At 39.8% G+C, this 25443-nt stretch overlaps 1 protein-coding gene across 2 annotated transcripts; it reads left to right on the top strand.

The window, feature by feature from the left end:
- The first annotated feature begins 310 nt into the window (after nucleotides 1-310).
- FMO1 (flavin containing dimethylaniline monoxygenase 1) lies at nucleotides 311-24060 on the top strand. Of its 2 annotated transcripts, XM_008985039.5 has the most exons (8): nucleotides 311-596; nucleotides 6168-6356; nucleotides 7825-7987; nucleotides 11698-11840; nucleotides 14926-15125; nucleotides 19594-19949; nucleotides 21027-21099; nucleotides 23293-24060. In XM_008985039.5, exons 1-8 carry the CDS (start codon nucleotides 465-467, stop codon nucleotides 23633-23635), a joined length of 1599 nt encoding a protein of 532 aa, XP_008983287.3. In that variant the 5' UTR covers nucleotides 311-464; the 3' UTR covers nucleotides 23636-24060. The 2 variants fall into 2 exon arrangements, with proteins under 2 accessions (XP_008983287.3, XP_078212420.1); XM_078356294.1 differs by lacking the exon at nucleotides 21027-21099.
- The last annotated feature ends 1383 nt before the right edge of the window (nucleotides 24061-25443 follow it).

The following is a 25443-nucleotide window of genomic DNA, read 5'->3' as shown; positions in this document are numbered from 1 at the left end:
GCGTAGTATTGTGTCAGGTCACCACACCAATCTGAGCTTCAGTTTTGCAAGTGATCAAGAGAATGTGTCTGACAAGGTGACCTTTTCCAAGTATGCTGATCTATGCAGTTCTAGGGCTGCAGAATGGAGACTAGAGGCAGCAGCTCAGCCCAAAGTACAAGACTCTGTTCAGTCAAAGGTCCAATTCCAGCAGCTCTGCCAGAAGCTACAGCCTTGACCACAACTGTACTAACATTTGGCACCCGTGCTGCATAAGGCGGGGAGCATACCAAGCACAGGGTTAGCCAGTGACCTGAACATTTCCCTTCTCACATTCACATACCAGAGACCAACTGCAGAAGATTCAAATGGAGCAAATTGCTTATTCTTCCAAATTCTTTTTCCTGGTTGATTAGAGCAGCCAAGTATAGCGGGGAGCTCTTGTGAATAAAAAACCTTGCTTCATTTTCCCCACGCAGGAGAACATGGGCAAGCGAGTTGCCATTGTTGGAGCTGGGGTCAGCGGCCTGGCCTCCATTAAGTGCTGTCTGGAAGAAGGACTGGAGCCCACCTGCTTTGAGAGGAGCGACGACCTTGGGGGCCTGTGGAGATTCACCGTAAGTGGGGTTTCACCAACTGTATCTGTATTGGAGAATGGGTTGGCAGCTGGGAAATTATATCTGTACTTCTTTCACAAGGGCTGGTGGCCCTGAGGAAGGTTAGACATGTCTGCTGAACAGGAGACCAGGAGGAGCCCTTGAAATTGTAAAAGAAACAGGGCACAGGTGAGCTTGGGTGGAAGTCAGAACAGACTTGTACTCTATCTAGAGCCAAGGGGAAGAAGTGTTTCCAAAGATGCCCACAAAGTATGGAAGAGAAGAGAGTGACTGGGCCAGGCCAGGGAAGCCCAGAGGCAAGGAGCAGGACCAGGGGCGGCAACAGCAAGAATTTCAGCCTCTGCCTGCAAGACTGAGCTGCTTTACCTGCTTCTTTTCCCAGCTTGGCTCCATCTGCATTAAAGACTCAGGGTTCCATGTAGGATGAGCTCCATAATCAGGGTCCTGCCGCTCTGGCAATCCCAGTGCAGGCCAAGAACAAAATTAAAGAATGTGTTTTTTTATTCCCTAAGCAGAAGAAAAGTAATATACCCAAGTCTCAGCAGGGTTGCTGCCTGGATCAGAGAAAGGAATGAAGGGGCGAGGACTGAGGAAAGGGTACTATCAAATCCACCCTTGCCTGGCCTGGGGCCCCACAGGATCACAAGGTCCCTACTTAAAGCCATCAAAACCCTGAAGCCAGGCAGGGAAAATGTTCTGTGAACTCCCTGGCTCAGTCAGGCATTTGCATCAGATCTTTCCAGAGTTTCTATTTTCCCTCCTTTTGAGCAAAAACATTTCCCATGCGCTTTAAATTTGCTAAAGAGAAAGCTGTCAGAAGGAGAAAAAAGAAGCAAGGTATCAGATAATCCAGCCTCAGATCCCAAGGGGCTAAGAGAAAGACACAGCATTTCTCTATTACCGAAGGGTAGAATTTGGAACTGAAATAAAGTAATTATTTTCTGGCTGAGTGTGTAAAGCTCCAGAGAGGCCAAGGTTACTAGTATAATCACAGTCCTCCAGCATAGGCAGCTTGGCTCACATAAAGAACTGCATAACTTAAAGTGTACCCCACCAGCAAATGTGATCATCAGTGCATGGAGACCTCCAAAGAGGGCCAGGTAGAAGAGCATGTCTCTTCTCAGGAATCAAACCGCTTATGTTTCAACAGGATGGCAGAAACCTGACACCTAAGCCAAAAATTTCCCCCTTCCCATGTCCATCAAAGACGCTACAAATCAAACATGATGTCTTTCCCCTAGAGAGCCTCAGAATCTTCTTAACAACAGTATTCCAAACAAGCATACCTAATCAGTCAGGGTCAAGAGTTGGCTTGAAAGATGAAAGTGCTCAACTAAATTAGCAGTTATTTGACTAAAGTAATCTCTTTCAAAACAAAAAGTAAGCCTAAAGATCAAAAGCCTCTTAAATACTCCTTATACAGGTCATAGGCACCTAATCATTAACACTAAAAATCATTGATCTAAGAATCAGAAGAAATGGGTCTAGATCCAGCTGGGCCCATTTCCAGCTGTATTGCTCAAGTGGGTCAAACACCAATACACAAAGCACAAAACACAGTGGGGGATACAAAAATGAGAAGAATTCACCCTGCCCTCAGGGCTGTCAGACAGATGGGAAGAAGGCTGGATTCTGCAAGTCAGAAAGTGCTGTGGCCTTTAATTGAGAGCAGGATAATGGCCACATTTAGGAAGCCAGAGAAAGCTTCACTGAAGAGGTAGTGTCTGATGGACTTTGAAAAATTTTGACAGGTAGAGGAGATTGAGCAGAAGACACCAGGGAGGGTAGGAACAGTAAAGAAAAAGTACTGGGCATATTCAGAAAATAAAAATAGCTTCTTGGTGCAGATGGTACACATAAGAGGAGGGCTGGGAGGGAAAAGAGTGGCTGCATGTTTGGGCAAGGGGTTCATATTCAACTTTAAAAGCAATAGGTAATGAGGAGCAAAATTAAAGAGATTTCCTGGTTGTTGTATTTGTTTTGTTTGCATAATGGAAAGACCCAAAGATGTTTGTAGGCAAATGGAAACTACCCAGATGAGAGGAAATAACTGAGCACATAAATCCAAATTGAGACACGATCCTAGCAGGAAAAGGGAGGGGTGGAGTTGTAGGCACAAGTGGAAGGGTTAGCCCTGGCAAGGTGGGGACATCTAGAATATCCCCTCCCCAGTGAATTTCTGACATTTAAACATGTCATTACAAAATGCTTTAAAATTTTTAATTTGTATATAAATTTTTATATATATTAAATTTATATTTATATATAGAGAGAGAAATTATATTTTGGGTATGTTGGGTTAAATAAAATATACTCTTAAAATTAATTTCACTGTTTCTTTTTACTTTTTTAATATGGCCACTGGTAGATTAAAAAGTGTTTATGTGACTTCTATACATCCTATTGGGGGCAGTGCTGCTCTAAAGCTTTCTCAGTCAAAATATGGTCCATGGGCCAGCAGGATCTACATAGAAGCTTGTTAGAAATGCACAATCTTAGGCTCGCTCCCACTTACAGAGTCCACATCTACATGTTAATAAGACTACCCAAGCAATGCCTCACAAAATTCAAAGGTGCTGAGCTAGAGAGCTGTGCTTCCCAAACAGTGAAGAACAACCTGTTTTTTTTTTCCAATTAATTATAGACTGCTGTCAAAAATAATAAAAATGAATCCTTAGAAAAATGACACAAAGAAAAAATTAAAAATGTAAATTTGAAATTTATAGAGTCAGAAATTATAAAATTAATTTCAATAAGTGTCATTTAACAACATAGATATAAGGGAAAACAATTACAAAAGATGAACATGTTGTTCTTTGAAAGTATGCACATATACAATTCACACAGTAAGTCACCATTACCCTTGTAACTTTTTGCCAAGCAAAGAAATATTTTGTGTGATATTGCATTTCTCCATATTAAACACTGGTAGGCATATTTTAAATATACATTTTTTATATTACTATTTAAGGTTTTTAATGTGACAATTAATCTTGCTTTCTGCTTGTCAATTTACCTAATCTGGTTTGAATAAATGGCAATGCTCTTTGCAGGGGATAACGTGTATCTAAATTATTTCTAAACATTGCTTCATAGCAGTCAAAGAAGAGAAAGGAGACTCACAGAGGCATGCTGATTGAAATGAGGAAGAGATTTTAAAGCAGTCTCAGCAAGATCAGGGTATTTTTTTTTTAACTGCTGTCCAAAATGAAGCTGATAGTCCTACTTTTTCTTGATGTATCTTCAATCTTATATCCATGGCCAGTTCAAATAACTTATACTATAAGATTAAATATAAATTATCTTTCAATGAAAGAAAATGATTCCAGATTTTATGCGCTTTTGGATACGTTTTTAAAACACTCAAAACATCACACATGATAATACAGTCCTACAGCATATGACTAGTACACAACTCAAACTCATCGCACAAGTTAGACAACAAGACTGATTTATATCCTGTTCAACAAAACGGTGTCCACATACTTACATATCGAGCAATGTCAAATTATTGCTATAAAATTTCCTAAATGCTTATTTTCGATTTCTGTATTGATCTTGTAACAGACTGGTAACAAACAATTTCTATCGGTATTGTTCTGCAGACTATATTTGAATAACACTGCTTTAAATATTTCCTCTGAATAAAATATCAAGATTTAAATTGTCATCTTTCTCAGAAGTAGGCCAAAATAATAGAGAGCAGACCTATACCATATCTACTTGAGTTAATTTTCTTCTGTTTAATAAGTTAGCCTTAGTTTAAGATTTATAGTTTATAGAAGTTTGTGCACTGCAATAGCTAAACATAGAGTGCAACTTGTACTTTGTAAAACAATGCTGGGTTGGTGAGAAAGTTTGTAAAGTGCTGATCACAGCCCTGAAACGTTTGGGTATCAAAGACTGGAACACCTGGCCCATTGCTCAACCTCCTGCTGCTTGAACCCCTCAGTAAGGGTCTCGTGGCCTGGAGGAGGTGACCCTGCTCACAGGCTCACAAAGGGTCTTGCAGAAGGCCTCTGGGCTGGTTGAGATAAGAGTGGCATTCTCTCTCCTGCCTATTCCATGGGTGACTGGGCTCAGGAGATAGTCTCTCCTTTGAGGTATATCATGTGGTTAGAACTTGCTGGCTCCTACCCATTCCCACACTCCTGCAGCAGCACCTCAATGATTATCTGTTTTTTAACTATAAAATACTAGTTTAGTTTTTTAGAATAACCACATACCTCCTAGTAAATGTAGATGATATAAACTGTTTCATTGTACGTACTCACTCCATGATCACCCCAACTCGAGTGATATGATCACACTATGTGTGTGTAACAACGAATATGTGTGGAGCCTAAAGCTCTGGGTCTTCACAGTCCTCATCTTGTGAAGAATCCCTGGGTCCATGCTAATGATTTCTATTTCTGTGTCTGTTTTTATTTTTTTCCTTAATTCCCTCATCACCACGGGGGCTTAGAACACCCACGAGTTGTGCTGTGGCTGGTCCAAAACACTCAGAAGCATTTTAGCTGAGTGTCTGATGGGTGGGCCACAGATAAGGAGGTTATAATCAACTCTTATCAATGAGATAAGTAACATTAATTTAAACCACAGTTTATAATTTTGTTTTCTGTGATTGCTGTATGTTTCATGCCAATACATAAATCTATATGTAACATAGATTCATGTCCTTTGCAGAAAAAGAGAAATCCCTCTCTATATGTGAGATTTGTGTTCATGTTTCTACTTGTTCACATAAACTAAATAATTTTTATTTCACAGGAAAAAGGAACTATAGATATGCAAGATGGTAAATAATGTTAAAATACAAGAACCATCCCACTGAAATCAGAATAATCCTCCTTACTACCTACCACCCAAAAGACAGAGGCAATGTATATTAAAGACATTACTAAAACTGCTTATTATTCAACTTTGCAGTAGTCTTATGAAATATTGATATTTGCTAGTTATTTGAGTAAAAACTGGGGTGAGAAATTGGCTAGTGTTAATGCCATACACACAGTCCAGTCTGGAAACCTTTGACTGCTTCCTCTCTCAATCCCTAAGTCTAATTGGTTTTGCAATCCTATGTATTCAACCTTACTACCATCTCACAAATCTCACCTTACTGGGTTCCAGCTGTCATTGCCTCTACTCATGCCCTCATTAGCAATCAAGTGGATTTGTGTTTTAGGCTCCTAGCTAGCCTCCTTCCTTCCTTCTCAGCCCTCTCTAATTCATCTTTTGCAGAACCAGAATTCTCTTTCCAAAATTTAATATGAATCACTTATATATTTAGAACATCCGGTAGATTGCCATAACCTTCTTGTGAAATCCAAATTCCTTAACTTCAGATACAAGATCCTTCATAATCGGAACCATCTTCTCCATAATCATTTCAAGAATACCCCATGAAACCAAATTGTCCATCATCCAAATAAATACTACTTCCTGATTCTCACATATTTCCATATTCTCCCGTGTTTGGCAACGATACCGCATGCATCTGGACAGGCAAGTTCTTTCCAGGCTTATTTGTAAGCATGCAATGAATGTTCAGGTGTGTGCACTGTTGTACAGGAACATGTTGAAGAAGGCAGAGCCAGTCTCTACGAGTCTGTGGTTTCCAACAGCTGCAAGGAGATGTCTTGTTACTCAGACTTTCCATTCCCAGAAGATTACCCAAACTATGTGCCAAATTCTCAATTTCTGGAATATCTCAAAATGTATGCAAACCACTTCAACCTTCTGAAACACATTCAATTCAAGGTAAGACACAAAACATCAGTTGTAGTCAGAAAGTATTTTCCTAGCTATTTTCTCTTCTCTCTCTAGCCTAGCCCTGGTCTCTGTAGATGAGATACTAAAATGGCAATATTAATGACACCTGGCTGGATTTATTTTCTCCTTATACTCACTCCCACTTTAAGTATCTCTGGAGGTGGGGGTGGATGCTTTGTGTAAAGATTCATATGTATAAAATTTTAGTTTGCAATACTTACATCCAAGTATCTTAGGGGACCTAAAAAACATCAAACCACATTTTTTTTGTAGAGATGGGGTTTTGCCATGGTGCCCAGGCTCCACACTTATTATTTTTATGATTAAAAATAAATTTATTTTGAAAGATTTTAAACTGAAAATGTACTTTTAGAAAAGACAGTTGTAATACAAATGTAGAAATACAATAAGCATTTCAAATAGTATAAACCAAATAGTGAACCCACTAAGAGGAACTTAAGAATGAAAGAAACAAGTTGTAAAATATCTACAATATGATCCTATTTTTAATTTTTAAAATGTACATACACATATTTATTTTATATATATAGTAAAGAGATAAAGATACAAACTGTTAACAGTATTTATCTCTCAGGATTGGAGTTGGGAGATGAAGAAATAACTTCCATTTTATACTTTTGTACTTTTGTATTGTTGGAAAAACATTTTATACACTTTTGTGATGGAAAACTAATATAAATAGAAAAAACAAACAAATAATAAAAGAAAATGACTGACAGCCAAAAAAAAAAAGAAGCCTATATTCTTTAAAAACTTTAAAAAGGAAAAAAATAGCAAAGCCTTTTGGTCAGTGAATAATTTATCCTTTTAAATTTGACTTGTCTGAGATTTGCTGTATATATATTTCTTGAACCAAAGCCCAGTTATCATGGACATGTATGTACTCAATAAGAAGAAAAAATAGATTCTTTGAAATGTGAGCCACTCTCAAAAAATTCAAGCCATAATGTTAGCACTTTTTAACTGCTTTCTAGTTCTGGATAAACTTCAGCAACATATTCTATAAAACCTCATAAGCTAATACACCCTGGACAAATTCATGTTTTCAATTATATCTTATCTACATCTCTGTCAGAGAAATTGTTGTTAGAGAGACAGCTCTGTGAGAAATAAAGTTGCTTAACAGAAAGAATAATGAAAAAGGCATCAGAAACTTTGGTTCTAATTCTGATTCTATCACTTTCTGTGAGAATTTGAGCAAATCACTTAAAATTTTTGGATGCCACCGCTTGTCTTAGATAGTTCTCTAAGCTTAGAGTACTTCCAACTAGGGAATCATGATTAGTCTGGTGACCTGATTAGGTTCCTAGGGTTATACTTATTAATTGTGTTTATTCTGTGTTCTACAACTTTTAAAATGTCAATGATACATCAGTTGGCAAGCCCTTAATGGAATATTGACAACAGCTAATCATATCTGTGATTCCTTTTTCAGACCAAAGTCTGCAGTGTAACAAAATGCTCAGATTTTACTGTCTCTGGCCAATGGGAGGTTGTCACTCTGCACAAAGAGAAGCAAGAGTCAGCCATCTTTGATGCTGTCATGGTCTGCACTGGCTTTCTTACTAACCCTTATTTGCCACTGGACTCATTTCCAGGTACAGCATTTTCTGCAACTAACTTTTAAGTTTTCTCATGGGAGCCATCCTGATGCTTGATTAGTCTGGGAATGAACTCCTATGGCTGTTCCATTAAATAGTCAAAGTTGGGAGTTAACAGGAGTTTGTTTTTCTTTTTCTTTTATTTCTTATGTATTTATTTATTTTTTGAGACAGAGTTTCACTCTTGCTGCCCAGGCTGGAGTGCAATGGTGCAATCTTATCTCACCGCAATCTCCGCCTCCTGGGTTCAAGTGATTATCCTGCCTCTGTTTGTTTGTTTGCTTTTCTAACTAGCATCTTCTGGCCAGTTTTTTGGCTTTCATTTGTTCCAAATGATCTATGAATACAGAAGAGCAAAATGGATAGCATTATAAGCAGTTTTATGTTTTACTGATTCAGTGTCCCTTAAGTGACTGGAAGCACTCAGAAAGTCTTCTAAGACATGGGATGCTTACACAAGTCACTAGACTTAGCGGCAGGTACACATTGCCAAAGTTGAGTTTAGAGGCCACAAAAGTCAAACTCTACATAAAGAAAAAAGTAATTTTTTGACTTTTTTTTTTTATGTGAGTGATAGCAATTAGATTAGAGGTTTATAGCACTGGGTCAATAGTCAAGAGGGAGCTTAGTCTTGGGAGACAAGTTAAGACATCTTTGGATCTCAGTTTCTTTATCTGCCTTTTGCAACCATGGTAACATTAATCCATGCCAAATTTTAACTGGATTTTAATTCAATGGAACAGAAAATATAATGGTTTGGTTTATTTCATCTGCAACAAGCATTCAAAGAGTTGAAACTTTTCTCCAAGTCATCTAAAGATTGCCTAGAATGGCCGGGCGCGGTGGCTCACACCTATAACCCCAGCACTTTGGAGGCCAAAGCACATGGATCACGATGTCAGGAGTTCAAGACCAGCTGGGTCAACATGGTGAAACCCCATCTCTACTAAAAATACAAAAATTAGCTGGGCATGGTGGTGAGCACCTGTAATCCCAGCTACTTGGGAGGCTGAGGCAGGAGAATTGCTTTAACCTGGGAGGTGGAGTTTGCAGTGAGCTGAGATCATGCCACTGTACTCTAACCTGGGTAACAGAGCAAGACTCCATCTAAAAAAAAAAAAAAAAAGATTTCCTAGAACAATTCCAAGAGGTATCTTACAATAAATTTATGAACAGCCAGTGGTCCTGGATCTGCCCCCTGAGGTCACTTGGATGAGCTTACATTAGGGTAAAGCATATCCTGAAAATTGTCAGAGAATAAAATCATTGAATTGGAAAGAACGAAGTTCAGTCTTCTTCCCAATGCAGAAAATTACTTTTCAACAATTCTGAGAAAGACTCAATAACCTCTTCTTGAACCCATTCAATGATGGACTCTCATCATCACAGAACACAACCCAATTTTTTGTCATTCTTGCCTGCAGAGCAAGGCTCTGAGCAGCCATCCACTCCAAATTTCCAGGAAAGAGTACCTAGTCACTGCAAGAATCCAGAAAATTCCATGGCACAGGGAGTAAACTATATTCATTCAGCATTTACAGTATATTATACTAGGTGCTAAGAATATAGAAGTGAATAAGGCAACAAGTAACCTGTATTGGAGGAATGAATAGAGAGATTTATGGAGTACAGTAGAGAAATCACAGTCTACATATGACCTGGAGTGATTCCAATACTGTAAACATATACCTCTCATAGTCCTGGATTTGCCCCTGGAAGTAACACAAGTTCACATCAGATTAAAATAATAAAGCATACCTAAAAGCAATTGAGCCAATATGCTTAGTTTGAGTGGAGGAAGTAGGGACCCAGCAGGTATGAATTCTAGCATTTACAACCGCCTATCTGATAGTCTTGAGTCTCCTACTTAACCTTTCTAAGCCTCTGTTTTTTCACCCACAAATTGAAAAGCTTGAATTACTTTAACCAACAGTAAACATCACAAATCAAGCAAGAAGATCTCTATAAGACTTATAATCTTTCTTAAAACCCATCTTATCAACCACTACCGATTTAAAAGCCCTGACTAAATGATTAAGGAGACTTTGAGTTCTAAAATTCTGTGATTTTAGACTTGAAGAGGAGTTCTCCCAACCTCACTATCTGCTGACTTACCGCAGACTTGCTTAGAAGGCACATACTCTTTGGGGTTGTTGTTAGCTGTCATAAAAATTCAAATTCACTGAAGATATTAAAAAATATGTATCACAAGCTCTAGAAGCAATTCCAAAGAAGGTGCTCTAAAAAGTCTAAGTAAAAATATAGGTATCAGAGTTAGAATAAATGTGTAATTTCCCAAGGTGACTACTTTTATCATTCACATATATACATTCTGATATTTACCTTTTTTCTTTTCTATATTATAAATTTTTTTCTTAGATAAGACATTCTGCTACTTACTAACACAGCCACATTTACCTAATGTAAGTTCTTACTGTGTCTTCCTGTAAGAGAAAGTATTAGTCTGTTAAGAGACAGCCACAGAGTCTCATTTTTGTCCATTTGCGACCCCCCCAACCAAGAAAAAAAAAAAAAAGCCTATCCAAAGAGAATCTAAAATAACATGAAATTCAGAGATAATTCTATGTTTCTACTCAGGCTTTTCCAGCTCTCCCTTCTCACCAGTTCTCTGATCCATATTGGGTTCCTGTGCTGAGTAAATATTGGAATTCAGTTGCATCCTTGCTAAATTCCAAATGTTCTGTGTTGTGATTAGGTTTTAACTTGGATTTGTGTTTGATTTCTACTGATTTAAGGTGAGCTAAAGAACCACCAGGCCTTGTAAGGCTACTTCCCACAAGTATATACGTTTTTTTTCCCTGAGAATCTAGAGATCTTATCACCCTTTTTTTTTAGGAAAAAAGAAGTTCTTTGTTTAGCACATATTACTTCTGATTATGTCATGTGGTCTTAAGAGTATTTTCTGCTTAAATTATTGCTGTTAAAAAAAAAAAGAGTATTTTCATACATTTGCCTTTCATGTGATGTTTCAATAAGATTCAGCATCATTGCTTATGATGTCCTATTGAGTTAGCCCAGTAGATTGCATCCTGGTGTAACCGACATAATTCCTTTTTCTCTGAGCTAACTCTAGCCAACCCAGCAAACTTAGCTTGAGTCATAGTCAGTCACCAAGGTGAACTATCAGTGAACTTCCCCAACTCACATGAAACTTTGTGAATAGGGACAACATTTTATCTTATTCCCCCCACACCATCTAGCACAGCTCCAGGCACATAGCAGACAAAACAAAACAAAACAAAACCTTTTCTGAAAAGAGATACTGACTCACACTTCCTTTAAGCTTCTTTGACCTTACTCCTTGCTTATGAAAAGTTTATACAAATCGAGTATGAATAAATAGAATATTATTATCCTGTTGACTTTTATCAACCTTAAAATGATAATGACCTCTTATACTTTTGCTTGATATGTCTTTATGTCACAATATTTCAGCTTAGTAGTTAATTATCTAGTAAGTAAAACTGGAGACCAATCTAGTGAGATAGAGTAATAACCCCCATTAAATAATTACCTGCCAGTGTCTTATAGAGTCATGTATTCATATTTTGGATTTTCTCAAACTTGAGAATACTAGTAAAAATGACCAAAACTATCTTTCAAAAGAATGTTATCAACTGAAAAATATTTGTTTCATTCACTGATCCTAAAAATTCTCTATTTCACTTCTCTTTTATTTTCTATAGGTATTAATGCTTTTAAAGGCCAGTACTTTCATAGCCGGCAATATAAGCATCCAGATATATTTAAGGACAAGAGAGTCCTTGTGATTGGAATGGGAAATTCTGGCACAGACATTGCTGTGGAGGCCAGCCACCTGGCGAAAAAGGTACCATTCCTGATGTTACTGGGTGAAGAGCTTTGTCTTAAGATGCACGCCTCAAGCAAATGGTGTTTGACACCATGATCAATGTTAAAGGAATAAAATGTCTCACACACACACACAACAGATTGCTAAAGAATTTAATTTTTTCTGAATGCTCACAAATTTTACTATGAATTCCGGTTGTTCACCTTTCCTCCCAAAACCAACTTCTCTGACTTCTTTTTACTTTTTTTTTTTTTTTTCTTTTTGGTCAGTCATCCAACAAGAGCTACAGGACATATTTCTTCTCTACTCAGTCCCATAATTCAGAAAGTTCTACCAACTTTTTCCTGCTACTATTTCCCATTTGCCCCTTCCTCTCCTTATTCATTACCAACACCCTTATCAGGTCCATACCACCTCACACTGAGGCTACTGCATTGTCCTCCTAATAATAATTGCAGAAATAGTTAATATTTATTAGGATGACTCTGTGGCCAGTACTGCACTAAATGTGTTTTTACTCTATTACTTTAACCAATCATCAAAACAAGCCACTGACATAGGTACTGTTAGTATCCTTGACTACATATGAGGAAACCAAGGCTTAGAGAAGCTGAAGAACCTGCCTAAAATCTTATCACTAGCAGGTGGCGGAGCCGGTTCTCAAACCCAAGTCTCTTTGACTCAAAGCCTACATTCCTAACTATGCTCTTCTACCTCCTACTTCTGGGCCTTCCAGGCTTCTCAAGGGTTTTGCTCTGCATTTTATTTTTGCCTTGCACCCCTACCCACAGGTCACCCCCACCTGCAAAAAGCCATCTAGACCCCAATTACCAACAAAACAAATCCTCAGAAAAGTCTTCTCTCACTCTAGCACTCTCATGCTTAAAAAACCTCTAATTACTCTCTTTACCTGAAAAAAATAAATTGCAGATGTAGTAGCTCTGCATCATAGAGTTTTCTATAATCTGGTCCAAATCTGCCATTTTAATTTTAACTTGTTTCCTGTATGATAATCAACTGTCGCACTTTCCAGTTCCTGTGTCTTCAGTTCCCCTTTGCTCACGCTACCACTCTCTTCTCCAGAGCCCCTTTCTCTTCTATTACAATCTCCTTTACATTCCCAGATATCTCACTCCAACATGAAGTGATCCATCCCTATTCGGAATTTATGCAATATTGTAATTTGCACCCCTCTGTCATCACTTTAAAATTTTTAATATTGCAAGTTACCTTTTATCATATGTATCTTCTTTTCACCTATGCTGTAAACTCATTGAAGGGCATTCAGCTAACTAATATATACTGGTTGCTGGCTTCTGATGTGCCAAACATTATGCCAGGCTCTGGAGATACACTGGCAAACACAACAACAAAATCAAGATACCCACAATCATGGAGCTTATAGTTGTGGGAAAAACAGATGCCAAATAAATAAGTGTAAATAATTAAACCAATAATTTTAGAAGTGAAAACAGCTGTTAAGAAAAAAGGTTGGGAGTGTGTAACATTGATATCCCTTTTCCAGACTTTCAAAAAAAGACTCACTGATGATTTATTCATTGAAAGATTGTATTTCGGTTTTGTTTGTTGTTTGTTTTTGTAGAGACAGATTTTTGCCATGCTGGCCAGGCTGGTCTCAAACTTCTGGCCTCAAGTGAGCCACCCACCTCAGCCTCCCAAAGTATTGGGATTATAGACATGAGCCACTGCGCCTGGCCCATTGACTGACCGACTGATTGATTGACTGATTGAAACTTAGCAATTAGGTGGCATTATCCTAAATGAAGAGAAAGGAGGCCCTGAAACAAATATTAACAAAGGCCCATCCACTGTGACCACCACATGTGCATATTATTATTTCTGTTTCTCTAATTGTTCAGAAATGTCTTCAATCAGAAAACATGCTTTGACATACATCTTATCATTTATATATTAACAAAGAAACTCCCTGTAACTTAGAAGACAATTCCTATCTAGCAAAATGTTGCATTCAATTCTGCATCATGATATAGAGAGATAGGTTTAGTGTAAATGCCTCATGTCACAACCACTGATGTATCTGCAGTTCTTGCCACTGCATTACCTGTGTTGTATATTCAGCTCCATTATGAGGCCAAATAAAATATATAACACAAACTCTGACACTGGAGCCCCGGTCATCATGCCCCAGTTTGGTGGGGGAAGAAACAATTGTTAAATCAGCTGTTTTGTATCAGGAAAGTAACAGATTGCTTAACTAATTATTTGCTTTGTAAACAATTGTACAGGTAACTACTTATTGTGTAAGTACTAAAACTATTAGCTTCATGAACTCAGTCAACTGGTAAACTCAATCAGCCAATATTAAAAAGAACGAACACCAGGCTGGGCGCGGTGACTCACGCCTGTAATCCCAGCACTTTGGGAGGCTGAGGCGGGTGGATCACGAGGTCAAGAGATCAACACCATCCTGGTCAACATGGTGAAACCCCGTCTCTACTACAAATACAAAAAATTAGCTGGGCATGGTGGCATGTGCCTGTAATTCCAGCTACTCAGGAGGCTGAGGCAGGAGAATTGCCTGAACCCAGGAGGCAGAGGTTGTGATGAGCCGAGATCGTGCCATTGCACTCCAGACTGGGTAACAAAAGCGAAACTCCGTCTCAAAAAAAAAAAAAAAAAAGAACACCAAAAGTAATTGTAGTACTGAATTTTACTGTCATAAGCCAATGGTTTGCATTGAAACTGTGTAGACAGCTTTGATACTGCCATGCCCTGTTCTTACTGCCTACAATTACAGTGAGCACACAAGGTAGCAATCACCTGTTCATTGTTTTCTTACATAGACTTTAAGGTCCCTACTGTTTGCTACAGGCTGGCAGATAATAAGTATTCAATAATATGTCTTAAGGCATTTTAACACTCTAGATACTCCGAATCCTAATTCAAAAGGATTGACTTTAAAATAGAAGTTAGAAGAACAAAGACTATCTTGTCAGGGATGTATTTTGAAAGTGGCAGACTTTTCAGTGCCTTTCCATTCATGACACTTCTTGAATCTCTGGCAGAACCAGCCAACCCTGTTCACAGTGTCAAATGAAGGGATGTCTTTCATTGCTTCCAGGTGTTCCTCAGCACCACCGGAGGGGCATGGGTGATCAGCCGAATCTTTGACTCAGGCTATCCATGGGACATGGTGTTCATGACACGATTTCAGAACATGTTGAGAAATTCTCTCCCAACTCCAATTGTGACTTGGTTGATGGCGCGAAAGATAAACAACTGGCTCAATCATGCAAATTATGGCTTAATGCCAGACGACAGGTAAATATAATGTGATTGCCAAGGGCTTTTAGGAAGAAGGAGCCTCTGCCTTTCCAGCAGTCTGTACAAGCCAGGCAGTACCACAGTAATATGGCTGAATGTGTTGGAACACTTGATACAAAGTTACTTGATAATAACAGCTAACTATTCTTAAGTGCTCAGAAAGTGAAATTATGTATTTCACCTTGTCAGCAACTCTTTAAGTATTATTATAATAATCCTTTTATTATGGAGAAACTGAAACAGCAAAATTTAGCCATTTACCTAAGCTCATTGAGTAGTAAGTGAACCTGTGACCTTGGCAAGTTAGTTGAGCCTCAGCTATAGCAACCAAAAGAGAATGATTTGTCTATGATTTTGTTGACAAAAGAAACACACTTGCCTAGTTTCACTGTGTGGGAAAACGGAATCCTTTAGTTGCCCTCACCATTGTAGCAGGAGTGGCCATGAGAAGCAGAGCTCCCAAACACTGAATGGGGAAGGAAAGAATTTATTACAGCTGGGAGCTGAAGAATAATTTGTCCAAATTCAGCTCATCTAACGAAGGAAGCTTCTGCCTTTATATAGATAGGCTTATACTTTAGATATTACTCATGGATGAATCTTAGGTTTATAGCCTTAGAAATCACATATGAAAGGGTTTCAGTTTACAGCTTCAGGAATCACATATGAAAACTTTGGTTTATAGTTTTAGGACTCACATGTGAAAAAGTTTCAGGTTTGATCTTGTTTTAAGTAAAAACAGTGTCTTCCAGAGAGTTTCCCCAAGACCAAGCCTGCCACCTACAGGAAGGAGATTCAGGAAGCCCCAGCTGGCCTGCTCTCTCTTCTATTGAGATGCACTGTGGATGACAGACGGGGGAGGGAATCCCAGATGCCTGGGTCTCCTTCCTCACACCCCCTTTGAGACCCTCACCACTCTATAATATTAGTGACAGGTCTCACTCTTATTCTTACTTTTAGATCCTCTGAAGAAACCGGTGGATAATGTTTTATATAATATACTTGTGGTATCATTTTTCTGGTCTATTACAGCAGTGAAGGATTTCTTAGCCATTTAGAGGAAAAAGTGGGGAAGCAGGGGAACAGTAAACAAACACCCATAATCGTTAGTGCACTGATGATGAGGGTTTTTAATCCTCCCAAGGCTGAGGACCAACCTTTAAACAGGGACTTAGGGTTGAATTTATGCCATACCTGCCCAGGCATGTGTGCGAGTTTGGTTATATTCTTAACTGTATGACCCTGGTCGGTTATGTGTAGGCAGCAGTCGGTTACTCTGAATTTTTCGCAGACTCCTCTTTCAACTGCTAGCAGATAATCTAGGGCCAGATGGTTCTGATAAATCGCATTCCTCATTTGAGTTTCTTGTTGGACTAAAAGGGACAGAGCTTTGCTCGTTTTATTGTATTTCCAAAATAGGGGTCCGTATTCCCATGAGCCATCCTCCACCCATGTGGCTGGCCCATAATACTCAATAGTTTCTCTCCAGTGGCCACTCATCATCTGTGCATTCTCTTATTTTTCGGCTTCTTTTCTCCCTTTCGGAGTAAACTGGATACCCTAACAGCTCACTCATCTTAACAACAATAGGAGGAAAGAGGCTTAATGATGCCTATGACACAGCTTCCAGATCACACACCTTATACTGAGTGCCATTATATAAACAGGTTCTCTTCTGTGTCCCTGTACATTTATAAGAACTGTAAAACAAAAGAATGGCAGTAACTTTTATGTCATACCTGGTGTACATACTGAGGGTATTCTCCAAAATTCATGTTCCTACTGTACAAGTCCAAATATTAAGAAGAACAAGGCCCACAATGAATTTCTTCATGCTTTGGCTGTGCGTGGACCAGCCAGCTTCCGGGATGTGGCTGGAGCAAGGCTTGTTGTCCTTTTTAAGGTGATTCTGCAGTCCTTGTCTTGGTCCAAGTCTCAGCTGTTGCTGGTTTTTAGCCGGCTGTGGTGGATTCAGGCTGGGATTCCCTCTACCTTCATGGCTGTGGGAGTGGTCAGGATCAGGTCTGAGGTCCTTTCCATTGTGGCTTTAGAGGGGCTGTACTCCCGTCCTTTATCCTCATATGATCACCTAGTGAGAAAGGGTGAACTGGGGAGAAAAAGGCTTACAGGACATTTGTTATTTATTCAGGTTGAAGTATCCTGAGCGATTCTCCCTGGAGCTAATAACTAGCATCCTAACTCAATCTCTCCCCCACTCCCGAGGAGTTCCCGGGAGTGCCTGGAGCAGGGGAGGGGGCCTATGATATAAGACTTCATAGGGGAATATCCTCTTTTTTTAAAGGGGGTACATCTAAGTTTGAATAACACCAAGGGAGCCAAAGTGAGCCTGCACTCACTTTGATCTTGTTTCCTGATACACTTTCCCCAGGCTATTTTTGATGGTCCGGTTTATTTTTTTTCCACTTTTCCCGAACTCTGAGGGCAATAGGCAGTGTGTAGTTTTTAAAGTAATACCCCAAAGCTATTGCTGTTTTTCCAGACTAAATCTGCCACAAATGCTGGTCCATTATCTGATCCATCTGATCCGATGCACAGTGGCAGTCCAAACCTAGGGATAAGATCTCGAAGCAGCACGCGGGTTACTTCATGGGCCTTTTTCTTTGTACAGTGCTCCATGTACTTGGAGAGTCAGAAAGGCATATGGCAAATCAGTGTAAATGTTTACAACCTTATTCTTACTTAGCTCTAGGGCTCAAGTCAGAGCAATGAGCTCAGCCTTCTGAGCTGAGGTGCTTTGAGGCAGTGACTTGGCTTCAATTACAATATCCAGAGTTGCCACTGCATAGCCTGCCCACCTTTCTCCTTGTGGATTAATAAAACTGCCCCCATCCACATACAACTCCCAGTCTACTACTGTCCATGGCTGATCCCGAAGATCAGGCCTTCTGGAATAGACTGAGCCCAAGACTTCAACACAGTTGTGTTCAACCGGGCCCTCTAACATCGGGAGCACTGTGTTAGGGTTTAAGGCGTCGCAGACCTCAATGGCAATGCAGAGATTTTTACTTTAGCAGGCCTAGGTGTTTGGCAGGCCTACCAATGAGGTCTTTGGATATTCACTAGAGTCTCCACTGTGTGGGGTGCTTTGATATTTAAATTGTTCCCAGAGTTGAGGCTAGAATCTTTAATTGCCATTTCTCTTTTTTTTTTTTTTTTTTTTGACCTATACAGCGTGAAAAGTCTTTGTTAAATCAGCTAGCCCCAAAGCCAGGGCTAACAGAAGATTTGCTTTTAGTTTCTGCCCTATTCAAAGGGTTTCTTGTCTTCCCCACCCTTTGTCACTTTGTGTAAGGGTTTGTCCAGTACTACAAAGTCTGGAATTCCACAATTTATGAAACCCACGGCTCCCAGGAGCTCTCTCACCTGCCTTTTAGTCTCAGGTTCTGGCAGGTTGCAAAGTGGCTTGCTTCCTCTCTGCTTCTGGATGATGAGCCTCAGATACTGCATTTGCTTTTTGGTAAATCTGGGCTTTCTTTTTAGACACTTTATATCCACAGTCCTCCAGGTGCCAAAGTAAGGCATCTGCTTGCACATCTGAGCGCTGTGGGGTGTTCCAATAGAAGGTTATCAGCATACAGGGGCAGCATGCAAGCAAGAAACTTCTCGGGGGCAGTCACAGGCTGATGCCTCCCCAAGGATGATGAGAGAGTTTCTGAGCCCCTGGGAAGCTGGGTCCAGGTGGTTACACCTGCTTCTGGGTTTCTCCCATTGAAACGCAAATAGTTTTTTGACCGGTGGTTTCCCCAAGACCAAGCCTGCCACCTACAGGAAGGAGATTCAGGAGGCACCAGCTGGCCTGCTCTCTCTTCTATTGAGATGCACTGTGGATGACAGAGCAGGGAGGGAATCCCAGATGCCTGGGTCTACTTCCTCACCATCTCTCTAATGGCAGAGCCTTCTTCCCTTTGTCAAGCAAGATTGACCTTGGCCCCAAAAATGGCTCAGCTTATACAAGATCAACTCACCAAGTGTTTGTCTCATGATTCCAAAGGTAGAGCCAGAAAAAGATAATTCTGCCCTTGTTCCTTTAAAATACATGCATGTTTCCCATATACAACTGCTTCCTAGGAAAAGAGAACAGATCTTTCAGAAGTTCTCATCAAATCTAGAAGTCCTTGGTTTCCCTTGTAGCCCTTCAGCTCTCAACCCTCTCTAGATTGACACTGATAGATGAATGCTGAAAATCAGCAAGAGAAACAGAAGCTAGAGAAGGTACTGGCTTCCTCCTCGGGCTTCCAAACTCTAGTAAATGGCAAGCATATTTTATAATCCTTCTTGAATGTTCATGAATCCCCTTCCACTGAAGTAGCGTCTCCCAAGACATGCAGCAATTCTTGTCCAACCAAGGAGAGAGCCCCAGAATGACAGAGGAAGGTAAGGAGAAGAGAGAACTGGCTGCATTGTACACGGACAGCTCTCTTCCCTATCCATGTTTTTTGTTTAGGACTCAGCTGAAAGAGTTTGTGCTAAATGATGAGCTACCAGGCCGTATTATCACTGGGAAAGTGTTCATCAGGCCAAGCATAAAAGAGGTAAAGGAAAACTCTGTCATATTTAACAACACTTCAAAGGAGGAGCCTATTGATATCATTGTCTTTGCCACTGGATACACATTTGCTTTCCCCTTCCTTGATGAGTCTGTAGTGAAAGTTGAAGATGGCCAGGCCTCGCTATACAAGTATATCTTCCCTGCAAATCTGCAAAAGTCAACCCTTGCCATTATTGGCCTCATCAAACCCTTGGGTTCCATGATACCCACAGGAGAAACACAAGCTCGGTGGGCTGTTCGAGTCCTGAAAGGTAAGTGTAAGAAATAGCAGGGTATGTGTTTTTGGTTTGCCATATGATTCTAGATACTGGAAATATTGAGACTATTATCCAGCTCCTATTTAAAACAACAGAATCTTTTTTTTTTTTTTTTGAGAACGAGTTTCACTCTTGTTACCCAGGCTGGAGTGCAATGGCACGATCTCGGCTCACCGCAACCTCCGCCTCCTGGGTTCAGGCAATTCTCCTGCCTCAGCCTCCTGAGTAGCTGGGATTACAGGCACGCGCCACCATGCCCAGCTAATTTATTGTATTTTTAGTAGAGACAGTGTTTCACCATGTTGACTAGGATGGTCTCGATCTCTTGACCTCGTGATCCACCCGCCTTGGCCTCCCAAAGTGCTGGGATTACAGGCTTGAGCCACCGCGCCTGGCTACAACAGAATCTTTAAAAGCAGGATGCATTCCATTGTTTGCTGCATTATACTGTCATAATGATTTATTCTGTTACCAGCATAAATGGTATATGAGGGGTCAAAAATATAGGCTGTATCTATGTCTACCATTTTTTTTCTTTTTTCTTTTTAAGAAACAGGGTCTCACTATGTTGACCAGACTTGTGTGTGGTGGCTATTCATAGGCATGATCATAGATTCCTGGCAGCCTAAAACTCCTGGTCTTAAGCAATCCTCCCACCTCAGCCTCCTGAGTAGCTGAGACTACAGACATGCACACTGTACCCAGCTACCTGTTATTTTGACTAAAACAAAATGACAGTTAACAGTTCTGTCAGTTGACTGAATCAACTGCTTTAACCAAAATTTTTAAACACAAGCAACTGAGTGACAAAATTCAACCAAACTAGTTGTAAGAATCTGCCATATCAAATAACTAGTGAGATGACCAGATGTTCATCTTTTCAGCTGATGGCATTATTACCAGGAGCATACAACCAGTCATGTCAGGCTGCTAACATTTTTGCCAGAAGGATCAATGAGTAGCCAGTACTAGACACGAAAGGAGAGCTGTAGTAAAGCATCTTTATCTATAAGTCAACAGCTAGACCTAAACTTAAATTGCATTTTTGGATTTTTTTTTAAAATCCTACAGGTGTAAATAAGTTACCACCACCAAATGTCATGATAGAGGAAGTTAATTCAAGAAAAGAAAACAAGCCCGGTTGGTAAGTTAAGTATTTATGCACCCTTTTTTAATTATAACTGAAATTGGTAAAAACAATAGCAGAGAGATGGAAGTTACATTGGAGAAAAAAGGAATCATCTGAGACTTAGAAGAAAAATGCTAGGAGAGCCTATTTAAGAAGAGAAGGGAAAGGGGAATTTAGAATTTTCCGAGATCATCTGGCCAACATGGTGAAACCCCATCTCTACTAAAAGTACAAAAAATTAGCCGGGTGTAGTCGTGCATGCCTGTTGTCCCAGCTACTTGGGAGGCTGAGGCAGGAGAATTGCTGGAAACCGGAAAACGGAAGTTGCACTGCACTCCAGCCTGGTGATAGAGTGAGACTCTGTCTCAAAAAAAAAAAACATAACTTTTAGTGTCCCCAAAGTCATCACTTCAGCTCATGGTTTTCTGCCATCACATAAAGTTTTTATTCCAAGCCAAGTATTACATAATTAACCCTAATATACCAGGTACATTATTCCATACCTTATCCGTAATTAGCAGGCAAGCAATAGTACCTATTTACTCTGACACTAGAAGTGTCTGCTCATTCATTCATTGAACAGGTCTTTATCAGCTCTATTGTTTTTATTCAGATTGTTGGTTTTGCTTTTTATTTTCAATTGGCTGGAAAAAAGGAAGAAGAAGAAAAATAAGATTTTGTGATATGTGAAAAAGTATATGAAATGGAAACCATATTGGCCATAAATAAAATTTTATTAGAACACAGCCATGTTTATTCGTTTACGTATTATCAATGACTGTTTTTGTGTTACAGCACCAAAGTTGTTTAGCAGTTGAGATAGAAACCATAATGCGGCTCTCAAAGCCTAAGGCATTTACTGTCTGTCCTTTCTCATAATAAAGTTTGTTGACCACTTCTCTATGGGAAAGATTTTCACTTGTGCTGTGCTCTGTGGCTACCACTGAAGGCCAGAGATAATGCAAGGCTGATGGCCAGCAAAGTAAAAAGCCCTGGCTCTCCCCTTTCACTCTCAATCCAACCAAAACATTTCTGATTGTATCCACTTTATTGTTTTATCTGTTCATCTGTTTCTGGGTTTGATATAAATTTTTACTTGAATTAAAGGTTCTGGGGTAAGAAAACAGCAAGTTTTAAAATCATTGCATCTAAGGAAATTATTATCACTCTTATTCATACATATTCCTAAACTTCAAGGGTTGATCTAACCTTGTCAAAGTATCAAACTCCAAAACAATAACAGCATTTTAGATGTTTCTTCTTTATCCTCAACCTGGGATATGATTTGATCTTCATTATGGAACTCCAGTGTAATGGATAACTAATTAGAACTACTATACAATGAAAATCTTCTTGTCACACAGGCCAGCAAACAATTTTAGGGGCCAGGTGCAGTGGCTCATGCCTGTAATCCCAGCACTTTTGGAGGCTAAGTGGGGAGGATCACTTGAGCTCAGGACTTTGAGACGAGCCTGGACAACATAGCAAGCCCCCATCCCTACCAAAAAGAAAAAGAAAGTTATCCAGGCATGTTGGCACATGCCTGTAGTCCCACCTATTCAGGAGGCTGAGCCAGGAGGATCACTTGAGCTGAGGAGTTCAAGGTTGCAGTCGGCTATGATCATGGAGTGCCACTGCACTCCAGCCTGGGTGATAGAGCAAGGCCCTGTCTCAGAAAGAAAGAAAGAAAAGAAAGGAAAGAAAGAAGGAAGGAAGGAAGGAAGGAAGGAAGGAAGGAAGGAAGGAAGGAAGGAAGGAAGGAAAGCGAGAGAGAGAGAAAGAAAGAAAAGAAAAGATTGATTAATCAGCATTTCAGGGAATTTTGCCCTATGGATTTTTGTGGCTTTTCACATTATACAAATCACTGGATGTATTATTACTGAATAATGGAATTTTATAAAGATTTAGAAATTTTAAAATATATTTTCCTCTAGAAATTGCTAATTATTTTACAAAAGAACTAAGATGTACTATGAGCATATAGAGCATGCATTGAAACCCATATGTATAAAGTTTCTTTTGAAAAGACTCATCTTTATTTAAGAAACAGAAGGAGACTGCTAGATAGCTAGAGAAATAGAGGAGAAAATGCAAAAACCATCCCAAATTCTGCAGCAGTATTTGCTTTGGGCACTTTTACTTGTTCTAAGATTGTTGTTATTAATTTTTTTTATCTTCTCCTTTTCCCCCAATCTTCCTTTTATAAAGGTTTGGCTTGTGCTATTGCAAGGCTTTACAAGCAGATTATATCACATACATAGATGAACTCCTGACCTATATCAATGCAAAACCCAACCTGTTCTCTATGCTCCTAATGGATCCACACCTGGCTCTGACCGTCTTCTTCGGCCCATGTTCACCATACCAGTTCCGCTTGACTGGCCCAGGAAAATGGGAAGGAGCCAGAAATGCCATCATGACCCAGTGGGACCGAACATTCAAGGTCACCAAAGTTCGAGTTGTACAGAAGTCTCCATCTCCCTTTGAAAGTTTTCTTAAACTCTTCAGCTTTCTGGCTTTGCTTGTGGCTATTTTTCTGATTTTCCTATGAGTAAAAGATTTCCTAAAGGGCAGAGATGCACTGAGTAGATTTACAATGCTCCAATTCCTCTCTTATGGCAATACTGCTGCTTTCACAGTTATAAACCATATCCAAACAGTGAAGGCCACCCTGTCGCTTCAATGGCTGGCCCCAGGGCTACCGCTGGTATTCCTGAGCCTCTCCCAGCTCCACTTATGTCTAATGCTAGAGAACGGTAACTAAGATTTCTACGCATTTGAAGGTTGTTGGAAAGTTACAGGTTCATTTTAGAAAGAAAGCTGTTCTTGACAGCACTCTGAGCCACCATACCTCTTTCCCATGTAAACTGTTTCATAGATCTCAACTGAAACCCCTTACTTCACAAAAGATTGTGTTGTGCTGAAATGGTGCTCTTATAGTATTGGCTTATTAAAAGCAAAAAAGAAACCTAGAAATTGATTTTTTCAAGTGGTCTTTTGTTCTCTTATTAAAGGTTGGGAAAAGAGAGAAGAATATGGGGAGCCTATGAATAAAGCCCATAAAAGGAGAGGGGGTTCAAAGAGTTAGGTTGAGAGTTTCCAAAAGGACTGTACCTGCCTGGGACTGCTCATTCCTCCAGAACACTCTTTATGACAAAGCTGGTACTCCAGCTGGCCTCCCAAAGACCCAAATCAGATTCCACATAAAACCATCACTTCCATGGGCTCTTAGAGCCAGCCTCCAGCAGCCAAAGGAAAAAAACCCACCTGCTCAGATCCTGCTTCACAACCCTGCTATTAGAGACAAATGGAGCTGCCTCCCTTTAAAGAGTCAGTGAGAACCAACCAAATTCAACTGGAATTTGTTAGATAAAGAGCACAGCCAAGAAACCTTTAATAGAGAGAAAGCAGGGAGAGGAAAGAAAAAGAGGAACAAAAGTAAACATGTTTTGTTCTACCAAACTAGAGCCAGCCAATCTCACAGTTACATCTGATGAAGATACGACTCATAGCCAGGGAAGGCTTTGCTTTACTTCACCTTGTGGCTTATATGGAAAACCCTGTGTGTAAACATCGCCTCATGGAGAGGTCCACGGTTTGGATGCAGGCACAAGATTCAAACACCGTGGAGTCAGGAAAGAGTGAGCTCTGTAGGGCAAGTACAGATACAGATAATTTTCTCCCCAACTTTGGTTGGCTCTGTCAACTCCTCAGTATTGTTCCATTTCTTACTTTTCCTTGTTACCTATTTCACTCTTACCATAGAAACTCATGATGAAGAATTTCCCTGAATGCATACAATCTAGATTACTCCTAAAAATGCTTTTCTCTCCATTGAAACAAAGCTGATATTTTAACTTTCCTCATGAAGCTGGCTGTGGGGAAGTTTAGTGCCCAAGGTGAAATAGGGCAGGATAAACTCCCCAGGCCCTAGTGGCAAATCATGACACAAGCGGGCACCTGAACCCAATCCTGTCTACTGTAGTGGGAGACTGAATATACATATGGACAAATGACCAGACCTTCTACAGCAATAGATTTCTAACCCACAACCCCTGCAGCAATTAGCTCAGAACAGTCAGGACTTGGTTAATGAATGCCAGCTTCTCTACTTGTTGCCTCTGCTTCCAACTCAGGAGCAACCAAAAAAAAGCCAAATAAGTTTCCCAAACCAGTTCCAGTTCTTGCTTCTAGTTAACCCATCTCCATCTTCCCCATACCAGCAACCACCAATGAGAGTACCTGAAGCCTTCCCTTTCTTTCACTATAAACATACACAAACACACACACGAAACCTCCCCTGCTGCCTTTGAATCTGTGCCAAACATTACTGGTGGTACCAGTAAAAAACACGTGTTA

Source organism: Callithrix jacchus, chromosome 18 (genome assembly GCF_049354715.1).
Source record: "Callithrix jacchus isolate 240 chromosome 18, calJac240_pri, whole genome shotgun sequence".
NCBI lineage: Eukaryota > Metazoa > Chordata > Mammalia > Primates > Cebidae > Callithrix > Callithrix jacchus.
This window is presented reverse-complemented; position numbering and strand designations above follow the sequence as displayed.